The sequence below is a fragment of the Telmatherina bonti genome (genome assembly GCF_933228915.1).
Source record: "Telmatherina bonti genome assembly, chromosome: 6".
Taxonomy (NCBI): Eukaryota; Metazoa; Chordata; class Actinopteri; order Atheriniformes; family Telmatherinidae; genus Telmatherina; species Telmatherina bonti.
In genome coordinates this window covers 27,927,328-27,941,753 of record NC_136624.1, presented here as the reverse complement: position 1 = coordinate 27,941,753, position 14,426 = coordinate 27,927,328, and the positions used below count along the sequence as shown (strand labels likewise).

The 14,426-nt window shown below is 37.7% G+C and overlaps 1 protein-coding gene across 1 annotated transcript in view; it reads right to left on the bottom strand.

The window, feature by feature from the left end:
• Nucleotides 1-14,426, bottom strand: part of LOC306757261 (kazrin-like) — a 59,140-nt gene that overhangs the window by 740 nt on the left and 43,974 nt on the right. The window contains exons 3-7 of the mRNA XM_079242263.1: nt 5,547-5,738; nt 4,033-4,169; nt 2,787-2,957; nt 1,216-1,393; nt 944-1,077 (exon numbers count right to left, since the gene is read on the bottom strand). Of these exons, the coding sequence (XP_079098389.1) occupies nt 944-1,077; nt 1,216-1,393; nt 2,787-2,957; nt 4,033-4,169; nt 5,547-5,738 (812 nt within the window). The remainder of the gene's footprint in view (nt 1-943; nt 1,078-1,215; nt 1,394-2,786; nt 2,958-4,032; nt 4,170-5,546; nt 5,739-14,426) is intronic.

Genomic DNA, 14,426 nt, shown 5'->3' with positions numbered 1-14,426 from the left:
GCCAAACACACTGTACAGCTGCAGGATTGGTCTATATTGACTGGGCGGCACCATGTGTTGTTCCAAAAACCTGTATTTTTAACTCAGCATTAATACCATCTTCACATTTGTGCAAATCCATCACGTGTAATAAAGTGTTGCACTCCCACTATCATCATAGATACTGGCACCACGCTGGATAGTAACACTCATCTGTATCCTGGAGGACACAGCATCTATAATCTTTTAAGCTTTGATTAATAATGAAAAATGAGTTTTCCTGTTTGTTTTAATTCCTCTTAAATGAGCTCAGGTCATAAGAAGGAAACAACTTTCCTGGACTTCTTTTCTTGCATGATAGAGTTTTAGCTTGCACCTTTTCATGTAGCAACAAGCTGTGTTTACTCAGTTTCCTTTTCAGAAGTGCTCCTGAGGCCTCGTAGTGAGTTTCACTACAGAGATGTATTTGTTTTAAAGTATTGCTGCCTAAGGCCTGAAGATTACAGCCAATAATTACTGGCATTTCTCTGTGTTTTGGATACAAGTATTTCTTGAGAATCTAGAAAAAAATTAAAGATAGCCCTCAAATTCTTTGCAATTTTTGTGTAGAGTAACTAAACTTAGTGGCTAAACTGTGCATGATTCTTGGTCTTATTTATCTCTGTGTTCACCCTGGGATGGAACGGTGACCTATATAATCAAATAGCAACAAGGAATGGTTGCGTTTAGCTGACAAATAAGAGAGCTGTCAATCTCCTCATTAAACTCACCTTTTGCAGAGTCACAATACTGTAATAACATTGCTTTATTGTAGCCCTGCCACCACTAAGCAGGCAAGCTGAGCCCATCAGGCTGACAAGACAGAGGAAAACACACAAACCAGGGAAGATAAAGGAGAAGAAGACACGGATAGAAGTTTTGTGGAGGCGTGATTACATGCTCGAGGGGGCCAGACAGATCTTACATTGCAGAGAGAGTGTGTCCGATGACGAGGTGAGTTGATGTCACTGGGTGTGGACGAGCGGTCCCCATCGGCCGCTGAGGCATCAGAAATCACAGAAGGTTGGCGAGAGTGACAGGGGCTGATCCTGACAACAGCTAAACACACATACATTTTCACACGCCTTGAAAACCTCCCACCGTTAGTATGAGAAAATTCCAAGAAACCCGCTGTTAATATGCTGAAGCATCACCGAGCGCCATGAAAACGGCAAAGAAGAAGATGGGAACTCCTACCCTGCCTGTCTGTCCCGTGTCCATGATAGAGGGTCTGCTGGCTTTGGCGGATGGCGGCTGTGAGCGGCAGATCGGCTTGCACCCACTCCTGACTTCCATTCACCACAGGCTCTGTTGGCATGATCACCGACTGCCGTTTAGGTACGTCTTTTGTCAGTGTAGCTAGCGACTGTTTGGCCTGAAAAACCAAAAGAAAAACCAGCAACAAAGCAAGAAATGAAAGTCAAACATTATCACAAAGATAAATGGTTAATTTTTTTTTTCCATTTGTCACACCCCACACAGCTTTTCATACAAACAAAACTACCAACGAACTTTCAGATATGAGGACACTATGGTACACGGATTATCATAATCCTTTTGATTTGTTTATGAAAAAGAGAAAACTAGTGAAAGCGTCTCTGTGTTTGGATAGAAAACAATTCAGTGCCATTAATTTGACAGCTGTAAAACAGGAAGTAACAGCAATAACTGCAAATTGTTCCCAAGGTTTTGTGGTCATTCAGAGCAGTTTTTAACTCATCCAGTGACAAAACAAAAAGAGGATTATAATCCAAAATGATAAAAATCCAGTTCCAGACACTCAAAGAGGTTAAAGGTTTAAAAGGCATGCATCACAGGTATGCACAGGTAGTACGCAGCATTCTTGGCCTTTTGGGACACCACATAATAAATGCAAGGAGGAAGTATAAGAGACATGATCCTCCCACATGCAACCATTCCTTTCGCCTGACTAATGAAATGAATACATAAGAGTAAATGCAGAAAAGGAAGTCCTCCTACTGTCTGTAAAACCACATCTCTGAATGTGGACAACAGGATTATAAACCCCTTTTCCTGCTCAAGTGTTCCTTTCCATGAGCACCAATTGTTTGGGAGACCTGCAGCACACCTGTCAGCCCTTCTTCCAGTGACAAAAGGTTTGGAGTTTGTAACTCAGAAAGACTCTCAAAAGGATTGAATCGCTCAGAAGGCACAATTACAAACTTTATTTAGTGAAAGCAATAAGATTGAAAATATTTAGCTTCACTCTGTTGCTTTTCATGTGAGTCAGAGAAGAGAAGAGAAGAGAAGAGAAGAGAAGAGAAGAGAAGAGAAGAGAAGAGAAGAGAAGAGAAGAGAAGAGAAGAGAAGAGAAGAGAAGAGAAGAGAAGAGAAGAGAAGAATGATATTTTGCTGCAGCTCTGTCTCTGACGTACCAACAAATGTGATGTGTGGCGCAGCTTTATGCAAGGATCTGTGGGTGGTTGTGACTTGTAAAGGGTGGAGAAAGATTAATGACACATAAATTGACAGCTGTAGCGAGGAGGAGCTGATATACCGAGGAAAAAAAAAAAAAAAAAATCTCACAATTTTCTTTCTCAGCTCAGGGGAAGACTTCTTCCATAGAAAAAGAAAACAAACCAGCTTATTTCATGCATATAAACCCACATGTATACTCTACCAGTTTGCATTCACACACACACACACACACACACGCACACACACACACAGCAGGTGAGGATATTTAAGTGACAGCACTGTGTTTAAATTAATTCTGCAAAGTTGTGTCCGTGTGAAGAGTGATTCACCATGGTGAGCTCAGCCTCCAGTTCTTTAATCCTGTTCTCCTTCATGTCCATCTGGGAGCGCAGGATGTTGGCCTGCTCCGTGGCTTCTTTGGTCTGCCTCCTCAGGTCCCACTTCTCCCTCTCCAGCATGTCCTTCTCCTTTGCCAACACTTTCACCGCATCCTCACTCTCCTTCAGAAAACCACACAGTCCCTGCTAATTAACATCAAACTCATTTAAAATGATCAGAGAAGCTTTAAATGTGGAGCATGAAGCACATCACAGCTGTGTCTTGTAATTTACTGTGATGTTATGTGTTTTACTAAGCTAAACAACCAGCTACTAAGCACAAAACCAACACCTCTAATGGCACAGTTTGGCTACAGTGTGCACTGGAAGGCTTTGTAGCACAAACTGGTGAGATTTTATAGTGTGTGGTAAAAATTCAGGAGTTACTATAAGTAACTTTTTGTTTTTTTGGTTTTTTTTTCTGAATATCCTGTTGTTGCGTTATACTTTAATGTAATGGGCCATTCAGCATTTTACATATTTAAAAGATTTTTAGGGGGAATAGAAACCAAAACAAAACAAAAAACCAACAAGTCAAACAGTAAGTAAGGCCTAAAAGGAACTTTGTGAAAGAGAAACAAAATCCTGCCCTTTTAATGAAAATCTGTATATGCACTATAAAAAATAAAATTAGAGTAATAATAATAATAATAATAATAATAATAATGTTAATAGTAATAATAATAATAATAATAATAATAGTTAATAGTAATAATAATAATAATAATAATAATAATAATAATAATACAATACAGCAACCTATAGTGAAAAAACACTTGCACTGTTGTCTCTACAGTTATTTAGAGTGTCTGTAAATCATTTAAACTTTAAAAAAATCCATTAATGAAATCTCCAGCTCTTATTATTCAATAAATAATCAATAATTCAGCAAGCATTAACATCTATGGAATGACAACAAATACAGTATTAATTATTAATACAAAGATAATATTGAGAATACTGCACACAAATACATAATTATTTGACAAATTCCTTTTAACATTCCTGTGTACTGCTTATAATTTCTACATAAGGGTGTAGGTGATGCCACAAAGGTACAGGAAATTAATATTTATTGTTTTCATAACTTCAGATCACCTGGTAATCTTTTCTGATTGCATTGTGCATCATCAGCTGACATCAACATCACTAGGGGTGTATCAGAAATAAGCAGATGGGTCAGCTGGACTGGCGTTACCTTTCTGTGCTGGTCGTAGTTGCGTATGAATTCTCGCAGCTGCTCCTCTCTGTTGTCCAGTGTTGTGTACAGCTGCTGCATCTGACTCACCAAGTCGGCTTTCTCCACTTTTAAACGCTTACGATCAGCTTTCATGGCTGCAGGACACAGACAGATGCAAGCACACAATGAACAGGGCACCAGATATTAGGAACAAAATACTGTAGAATCAACATTCCTTTTAGTCAGAAGCAAACACTTGTAATAGCAGCACTGAGCCACTAGGTGACACTGTTTCTGTTTAACAAGGGAATCAGCTGCATTTTTTTTTAAAACTGATCACAAAACACTGAAAGTATAGTGGTACACATTCGTTCATATGTGAAACTATATTCAGCTGGTCAGTGTAGAGTCGCCCCATAAAGGGGTGATGGAAACTGATTTATTCCAGCTTCATTCATGACAGTTCAACACCAGCGATGCAGCTGGTGGGGGTCTTTGCAGGCACGAACAGCAGCAACTCTACTTGCAGCATGTGTTTTAAAAGACAGAGAAGCAGAACAGAAACCTGCATGTTTCATAACTGTATGTGTCACTCTGGGTGAATTCCTTTGGAAAGTGTTCATCTGCCTCATACTTCAAACTGAACTCTCAAAACCTGTTTTACAGCAGTTACGAGGCCGTTGCAGTTTCCACATGTGACTGAGCAAAGAGAACCATGCTTTAATTTATCTGCCAATAACACATTAATACTTCATAGTATAGCGTCTTAGTCATGATTGATGTATGTTAATAAAACTGGCATTCACCTGTGTCGAGCTGACATGCTCATCATGGGTTACACACCCGTTTTTAAAAGGAACGATGTCAAAACATGCAGGCATTTTTCCTGTCAGTATTAAGTCTAAAACTCACGTTATTATTCGTCCTTCACTCTTTTATATATATAAATGACAGAAGACTGTTTAATTGAAGAAGTATTTGTATATTGTCCGGTTTGTGCCCACTATGTTTAATATTCAAAAGCAATATTACTTATTGTTGGAAATACAATTAATGCAAAACCAAGGATGCTTATGAAAATAAAATCTTAGTGGACAAATATAAGACAACAATTATTTGGCATCTTTAATATAAAAAGTAAACATAGAACGTGCAACAATAGCATGTGATTTTTTAAAAATATAAATAAGTCATGTTTCAGGCATGTTTGAAATTAGTTTAATTCCTGCTTATTTACCAAATGAGTACCGGTACATAACTTCACCCCAAAGAGAAGCATATACAAGAATGTATATGGCAAGATTTCTTGTACATTTTTTCTCAGTATTTAGGTTTGCTAGCTGTTTGCTGAACTGCATTCTTTGTTGAATGAAGGGAATTTCATCTAGTTTAAACATTGTATGGCTTAACGTAACCTTTAGAGGAGCAACAGCTCTCCAGCCGATGGATCAGACAGCTGTATTTTAGCTGTAGGAAACAAGGGACTCTGGCGGATTAGGCAAGAGAAGAAGACGTGCGTGTCGGCTCCTGACCTTGTAAGGCCTCCTTAGCTCGGTCCAACTCCTGCTCCTTGTCACCCAGCTGCACACGGAGCTCGGTGGCAGAGAGCAGATTGGCAGAGCAGCCTCCTTGGGTCTCTTCCAGGTCCTTACTCAACATGTCCTTCATTTGCCTCAACAGGTGAACCTCCTCTTGAAGCTGGACCACTTCCTCACGTAGCAACACTGAGGGAGACAAGAGTGTTTGAGTTTAGAGTCTGCCAGGAGAGTAGGAATCAGAAGACAGATAAGTAAAGCAATAAGATATGGGGCATTAAAGGAGAAAAATGGGGAAGGAATGAAGGTAACAAAGAAAGGGCCACAAATGAAAGTGAGATATGATTATACAGCACATAAGCTAACCCCAACACTACTTATAACTTCCCTTATTAAAGTGTTACTGCAGGTGTTTTTTTGAAATTGTGGTTAAACACTACAAAACAGACTCAGGATCGGGAACAGGAATAAGGATGGGTAAATAAAAAACCTGACTCATGTTATGATTATAAACTATAAGAAACACACGTCTGAGTTGTGCTCCTCTATCCTGTATTTTTAGGAAAACATAACAAGAACCAGGAAACGGCAAACTGAAGAATGATCTCATTGGCAAAAAGCGGTTATAATGTTTGCAAAGTCAAAGCGCAAAAATGATGAAAAAAGTCCAACAAAGGACCCTCCACGCAAGAAAACAGTGTCATAATGATTTATACTGGGAGCAGAAGGGTGGAAGGTCTGTTCCAGCAGCATGCACACTTTTCGTAGAGCAAAGACAAATGAAAAACACAGTCAGCCAAAACTTTCAACAATGGAGAAAAATCTGAAACGAAACATTGCATCTTGCAAGTTCTTAAAAGTGACTGAACACTAATGGAACTGAGCGAAGAAAAAGACCTGAGAGCTAAACTTGAGATTAAATGTCATCCTAAACCATTTGGAATTAATGCATTTTCGTTTTCTGACTGTGAAAGATAACACACCTTGAGATGTCCAAAATAATTGATCCATACATTCATCCAATCATCTATCCATTTCCTACACCTGCTTATTTCATTGGAGGGTCATGGGAGGCTGATCACAGTATATCCCAGTAAACGCTACAATCTTGACAGGTCACCAGGCTTCAGTTTTTAATATCAATCATAAAATTTGTAAGGTCTTTGTCCTTTTAGGGCTACACACATAAGCACATGGCGATACATCTATTTGTTATGAGGAAAGATGCAAACTAGTTATGAACCAGTCTAATGTTTAAAGATATAAATGTTTCCATAAATATGTCAATCTTTAAAAAGCCTGCTCATATAACTGAGAAATGTTTAAGAGAAGCAAAGAAAATCTGCATGTGTGTGTGTGTGTGTGTGTGAGAAAAAGTGAGACGGTATTTGCAGCCCTGAAGCCAAATGATGTGTGCTGCAGCAACTCTGATAAGACAGGAAGGGAGAGTCCATCGCTCTCTGTCAGAGTGAGACTATGGAAACATACCAGGCAGCTCTGAGCTGCAAGTGACAAAAAGAGTATGTTTCCCAGAGAGAACAATCTTTCATGTCCTTCTTGCAGCTCCAATCCGCTTATTCATCTTATTCTACAGGCTCTCCTATTTTTGTCACGGGCAGTCCAGCTGCTTCTTGTGATCATGCAAAGAGGAACAGCAATCTCTTCAATGTGCTTGAATTCTGCAAAATGCTTCACTCTAAACAAGCTGTTCATGATCCACTGCTGAGCTGTGAAGTTCGATCTGCTCTTATGGTTGACTATTCATTTAACAGATGATGAAGTTGAGATCTCTTTTTCATTTCCAATTAAAGTGTACATCTCAAACCATTTCCACAGGTTTGAGATGTACACTTAAAAGAATGTCCAAACCTTTAGTATTATATCTTTTCTACTATATGAGAATCATGTAGATAACATACAGAGAAATTGACCACACTGCTGCTCATCATATTTTGCACCAACTTTTAGCATCATCTAACTCCATAATGTGTACAGATCTACAACATTAATGTACAATACCAAATAAGTTTGCTTACTCAAACTGAGGCAAAGGAAGAAACACTAAAACATCAATGTGTAACACATCTAAAGGACATATAAGCTGCTTTATAGCAAACTGACTGAAAGGTGTTAACAAAGGTGAGCCATCTGAACAAACCGAGACTCTTCCATCATGTGATCTGAGGAAAATCATATAAGGAGTATAAGACCATAAAAACGGTATAGTCTGAGCTTTAAGTGGTGGTAAAGTGAACTTGGCCAAGCTATTAGAGTCTTCCCACATAAGAAGAGAAAGCCACTCATCTTTCTGCTAAGCAGTGGGCGCTCCAATGAACCTCTCCTCCAACCCTCCCATTAGCGTGTCCATCAAAGCTGGTCAGGTAACAGCTAAGTCCTTGTCCCTTTCCCTTGCATTGCAGAGTTGGCAAAAGCCAGTAGAAAAAGCACACACACACCTACCCACACACACACACACACACACACACACACACACACACACAAATATAGACCCACACAGATGAGAGAAGAGAGTTTATAGCAGCTGTAGGCTGATGATTAGACTGGAGAGAAAGCAGAGGCACTGGAAAGGTGAAGTGAGGTTTGGAAATGTGTTGATTGGTGGTCAAAGAGCTGAACTAGTCTGCTGTGAACAATATGAAGGATTAAAGTGGGCCTATTTATATACATGAATGATCAAAGATGCCTCATGTGCACTGTGCTGGAATACTGAGCCCGGATGAGACTGTAACTTTAAAGATATTGCCCAGCGTTGCTGCTGCTGCTGCAAAATCCCATTCAGTTGTAAAAGAAGTTTCTGACTTGGTATTCACAGCACGTCAAAACTGAACTTTATCTAAACTGGCTCCCATAGTGAGACAGTCATTTAAGTAAAATACCATTTTCCAGCAAGCTATATAATTCTTAAACCATTTTTAAACAAATTTTTTTACCTGATTGAAAAAGAGGAGTCGGTGTTCTGACTGAAGTCTTTCTTAATTCAACACAAAATACGTTTACAGACAAATGTTTTGAGATAAGAGTGTATTGAATGTTAATTCTGTTGGTAAAAGCACTGAATGACGCTTAGATTTAGATTATCTATATGTCAACCAGCAAAGTGTCCAGGATAGCACAGTGACAATCGGCATAGCTGTTGTGTTATAATTTGATTTCAGTAAATTTTGCCATATTGTGCTTTTTTTTTTTTTTTTTGAAATCTAATTCTAATTTTTATGAATATTTTAGTAAAACCTTTGAAGGTGTTTTACTTGTATATACATAATTGTATCTAAATAATGATATACTTATTTTCTTTATATACTTTGGATTAGCTGTAAACTCAGTTTTGTTGTGTACTATGCTATGACAATAACGGTTTCAGACAGTCAGAAGTAAGCCTAACTATTTTTCTTTTCATTGACTGTAGTAAGGCATCATTTACAGCAAAGTCTTAAACTTAAAGTCTTAAAGGTCTTAAACTTGAGTCTTAAAGGCTCAAAACTTTCCTCTCTTGCATCAGTCTTTCACATAATGCAAAATGTTAGGATGTTTGCATAAGGAAATTTAGGCAAGCAATGTTTTCGATGCCTTGAAAATGCAATAATTTTACTGTTGTTGAACATGTTATATAAAAACTTCTACAACCTTCCAGTATGTTATGATTGTAAAACACAGATTTTGTCAGCCTGCTGTGTCCGGCCTTCACTAATTCTGATGTAAGAGTGTGTTGGTCTAAGTATTTGTTGACTGGAAATAATTTTAACAACAAATCAACTACAAACCAACAGAAAAACATAAACTACCAGTGAAAGTCTTGATTTGATGATAAACGGTGTGCAAACTTTTGACTGGTGGTGTGCATGATTATTCTGCTGATCATCTGATTGTTCTGTTAAGTGATTCAGCCAATATTACTTTAACTGAGATAAACACTTGAAGGTGAGGCTTGTCTAAAAAAAGCAGAACAATCTGCAAAACACTCACTTAATTATCTTAGCTTCAGAGGAATTAGTTATTTTCTACCTCCATCATCCATTTCAGTGTTGTGGTGGGAGGCCTGGAGATTGTTCCAGTCACATTGGAAAAGAGATGGGTATATGTTAGATGGCACACCATCATTCCAATTGGGCCACACAGAGTCAAATGAGTCCGGCACACGAACACCTCAGGTCAAATTTGAGTGGCGTGATACCAACAACCTCCCAAATATGGAGAATAATCAAACCGTGAACATCAAACCAGTCCAACTGAGATTCATCTTGTTGTGAAGCCAAAATGTAAACCGCACCATCATCAATTGAGATCATATCTGCTTAAGTGTCATTAATGCCATAATTTATCTGTATGAAAAGCTTCCTGGAACTGACAAAAATGTCCTTTTTCCAAATAATTTTTCACTGTTTCAGAGATGAATGACTGGGTTGAAAAAACCTGAAACTCTTGACACCGTCTTGCTGCTGTTTCATTTCTGTGGAGATGTCACATCTCCCATGTGCAATTTTTTTCCCCCAAAAGCCTCAAAGCAAAACAGAAATTTTAACAGTTTTTTTTTTTTTTTTTTTTTTTTTAATGTAACTACATTTCAGATCAAACAAAACCTTACTTATAAAGCCCTTTTTAATGCATAGTAGCAACACAAGGTCTTGCTGCAGTGTCATTTCTCTGGAGATGTCACATCTTCAATGTGCAATTTGTTTTCCCAAAAGCCTCAGAGCGAAAAAGACATTTTAACAGTTTTTTAAAAAAATGTAACTACCTTTCATTTCAAACAAAACTTTATTTATAAAGCCCTTTTCGTGCATATCAGCAACACAAAGTGCTTCACATAATAAAAATGACAGTTATTGTAATTAAAGCACAAAGCATCACATCTCTATGTTCATAACACAACAAAGTAAAACACACACATACCTGCACCTAATCATACTCTCTTATACATACACAAAATAAATGGACATGGAGCCCCATCCCTTCACCACTCTAAAATGAACAAACAAATAACAGGATATATTTCTTGGCACAGATGAACCAGATAAAAATAAACAATAACCTAGAGGACCATCCACACCAAGAAGCACCATGACCAAAGATGTTGTCACCACGGAAACCATCCAGATCATGGCAGATTAGGTCTGCACCATAACCATAGGGCTGCAGCGCAGGACCAGGACTATTCAAACAAGGACAATCACCGCAGCACCTTGACCTTGTAGGCTGAGCAGGCAGAACAAAAGGCTACATAAACAGCTAACAGTTTGAAAATGAATAATTAAATATGTAAGGAATGAAATAAAAGGAATAAATACAAAATGTAATAACAATTTGGAAGCAAAAAATGGTCAGCTGCTCTGTTTTAGATGGTATGGTGGGCATGGCTGTCACTTTTTCTCCTCAGTTGAGGACAGAAGGCAGAATCTGTGAAATTTTAGTTAGTACAGTGGCTTCTCAGTTATTTCTGTCAGAGAAAAATCCAGAGGTGAGGATCCGCCTCTTCCTATCATCTAATCTCTCAGGTTTGCCTTGTGATAGTCGGACAACGAGGTCACGCAGTTCCTCTGTAGCAGTTTGCTGCTCTGTCAGAGCTCTCCTCTTACAGCAATGGAGCAGATTCAACTGGTTCATTTGCTCTCAAACAGCAACTTAATATGTATGCACAGGGAGATGTAGCAGAGACTTAATAAATTATTTCATGATGAAATTTTCTGTTTTTACTTTCCAAAACTGCCAGTGTTTATCATCCAACCCATGTTAAAAGCCAAGCAACATACTTTTGCATATCCAGCTGCCGCATGAAAAATGTGTCAAGTTTCAACAGGAGAGCTGCTCTGTCTGGTCGAGCAACTTTAGATTTATGGAACAAGCGTGTTAGGAGGACACTCAGTGATAATGTTGAAACATAGGAAAAAACTCCCCCAAACTGCTCTATGACACACACTGGTTTCCTTTAGAAAGTTCTCATTCAATGTTATTATGACATTATGTTTCTTGTAAATATAAAATATCATAGTAACTGACATATAATCAAAATCTCAGTTGACCTCTCAGTAGTTTTGTTTTCAAAAGAAGATCTTGCATGTTTCCACCAGGCTGGTGCTCTCTGTGCAAAGCCAGAATAATATCTGCTGGAAAGGGTGCGTATGTGCTGCAGATGTTGAGTGGAAATGGAGCAACACGATGAAATTGGTAATAATTTCTTCTGAAATAGCTTAGAGATGTTATGCTCAAATTGGACATCAAAGCAAAATCTTTAAACGGTGAATTTCTCGCTCAGATTTTTTTCACAGTGAATAATTAAAGAGGTAACGTGTACATCAAAGCTTTCTTTCGTCACTGAAGATATACAAACAACAACAAGCTTTGCTGTCGCCGGCTGGTGCGAGTAGAGCCATTTCAAACAACTACAGGTAAGTTTTAAAATGCTTTATCAAAAAGCTCCCCCATTTTGTAACAAAATACAAAAGATTGATCAACTCCTCAGCAGCTCAGTGGCACATTTCACATGAGTGTGTAGCTGCACTGAAGGTGATTGTGTTGACTCAAAATATCAGCCTCCTCGAGGGGAAGTGGAGCGAACGTAGCCTCTGCAATGACTTCTGATTTAAATAATCTGATGATCACTGGGATAAATATATTGCTTATGTTTGACCCCGATGACACATGAAGGTATGTTTTCTCAACTTTTACAACTCTGACTAATTTTCATTACTAAGTGGTCAAGATTGTTCATGAGCAGCCAGGCAAAGTAAAAAAAAAAAAAAGAAACACAACCAATTGCATTAAAATTTTAGGAGTTTGAAAAAGCTCTGCCAATATGAGATCATTAAGCAGCAAAACAAAGAGAAAAAAACGAAAAACAAAATCCTTTAAGACAAGCAGGATTACACTAAAGCTGGTTGGTGTTTGAAGTTAAAGGAAGTATTCTGATAATACTGTCACAAGATGCATTTCTTTTATTGGCATCATGTTTGACTGACATAATCTTCCCGTAACATTTGGGCTCATGACTTAAATGTGTGTCATTTAAATCAGTTGATCAAAATCAGTATTACACGTCCTCTGATTTATAAAGTATTTTTAAAACCGATTAAAAGATTTAAAGGCTACCGATTTCACTCCAAAGTAACATAAAAGACAACAGACCCTTTTTATTGTTTGATTTAATACAAGCACACACTCCTCATGTTCATCTGTGTAATGAAGTGTGTTTCTAGGTGCTGCTTGATAAGAAGGCATGAGGGTGTCTCTGCTGTTGGCTGTTTCTACACTGTATTAAAGGAAGAGACTTTTGAGCTCTGGCCTCCATTATAACAGCATAAAGATCAGTTGAGATTACAGCGAATGAGGGCAGCAATGCGTCTCTTAAACAATGTGGCCTTAACAGGCTACAGCCAACTGAAAACAAGACCTACGTCTTTATCGTTAGTCTGATCACCTATGTTTGTCTCGGTATTATGACACTGATGTGCATAAAAATGAGTGAAAATTACCGGAGGTCCTCCTTTCCTCTCACAACTCATCACTCAGCTGATAAATATTCATTAGAATAAGTCTGGAAATAAATCTTTAAAGTGATCCATTCAGTTTCTCTAAATCTTTTGAGTGTGAGTCAATAAAATTCTGAACTTTCTCTTTAGCCTTAGTTTAATTTATTATGCAAGATTTAACCACAAATGATTCATTTTAGCATTTTTTATTTATCTATAACTGCTTTCTGCTCCATATTTACATCCAAAATATTTAGTTAATTGCGATCTGTTTTTTAAATTTTTTTTTAACAATGCCAACAAGAAGAAAATCAGCACAAAACTAAATGTACAGAGGTTTGATCTTGATTAAATTTACAGAGAGTTGTAAATCTTTTGAAATAGTGTCGTTCCCTGCCAGGTTCAACAACAACCAGTTAAAGATATAAAATAAGTCCACATAGAATTAAACAAAGGTTCGCATGAAGATGAAGAGAAGGGGATAGTTTTTAAGACCGACCAAGGACATTTAATTCATTGTTATCAATTTAATTACTATAAAATATGTTACAAAACTTTTCACTTGTCAATTATGAATGCCGTTTTATGTGAAGATTTTTGTTCAATCCAGTGAAAAGTGAGTGGGACTCAGAATGACTCCTAAAGTATTTTAAAGTTAGCTCTCAAAAAAACACAAACCAAACAGATGAGAAGGGAAATTGAATCAAATGACTTGAACTTTAGACACAATTAACCTTTTAATTTGATGATTCCAGGCTTTACTAAACAACCCCCCCCCGAAAAAAAAATCACCTAAATCAACATAGACTCAGCATGTCCCTTGAAATGTGAGACTTTTGATTCAAGAATACATAATACTTTAAAACAAACAGCAGTACCTGTTGAATCTCATTTAAAGAGTCTGTCAATGCTGTTAGTGTGCGTGTGTTCCTAATATTGTAGTTAGGACTTTTATGGTGGTGGCACAGATCACGGAAAGCGTGTTGAATGTAAATGAGACCCTTAAAAAAAAAAAATAAAAAATAAAAAATAAAAATCAAGATTTGGTTTAGTAAAAGCAAAAAACTCATGCATTTTTAAAGAAAACCAGTACACGGCCAGGGAAAAGTTTGGAGACACTGGATGTTATCCTGCATTGCATGGCTTTAATCACCGTTGCACAAACGGTTGTTGACAGCAAAAACTTGCTTTGAGTTAAATAACATGTTTTATGAATGTTTCTTTAGTAGTAGGGATCTAACTTTGCACAATTAACATGTATAGTGATATTATAGCTTTTACATCGTCTCTTTAAAATGTAAACAGTTTGGTCAGATAGATGTCATCACCCCAGTAGGCAGCTGGTGGGATGATGCTGTATGAACGCTACCAGGAAATATGGCAGAGTAAATAA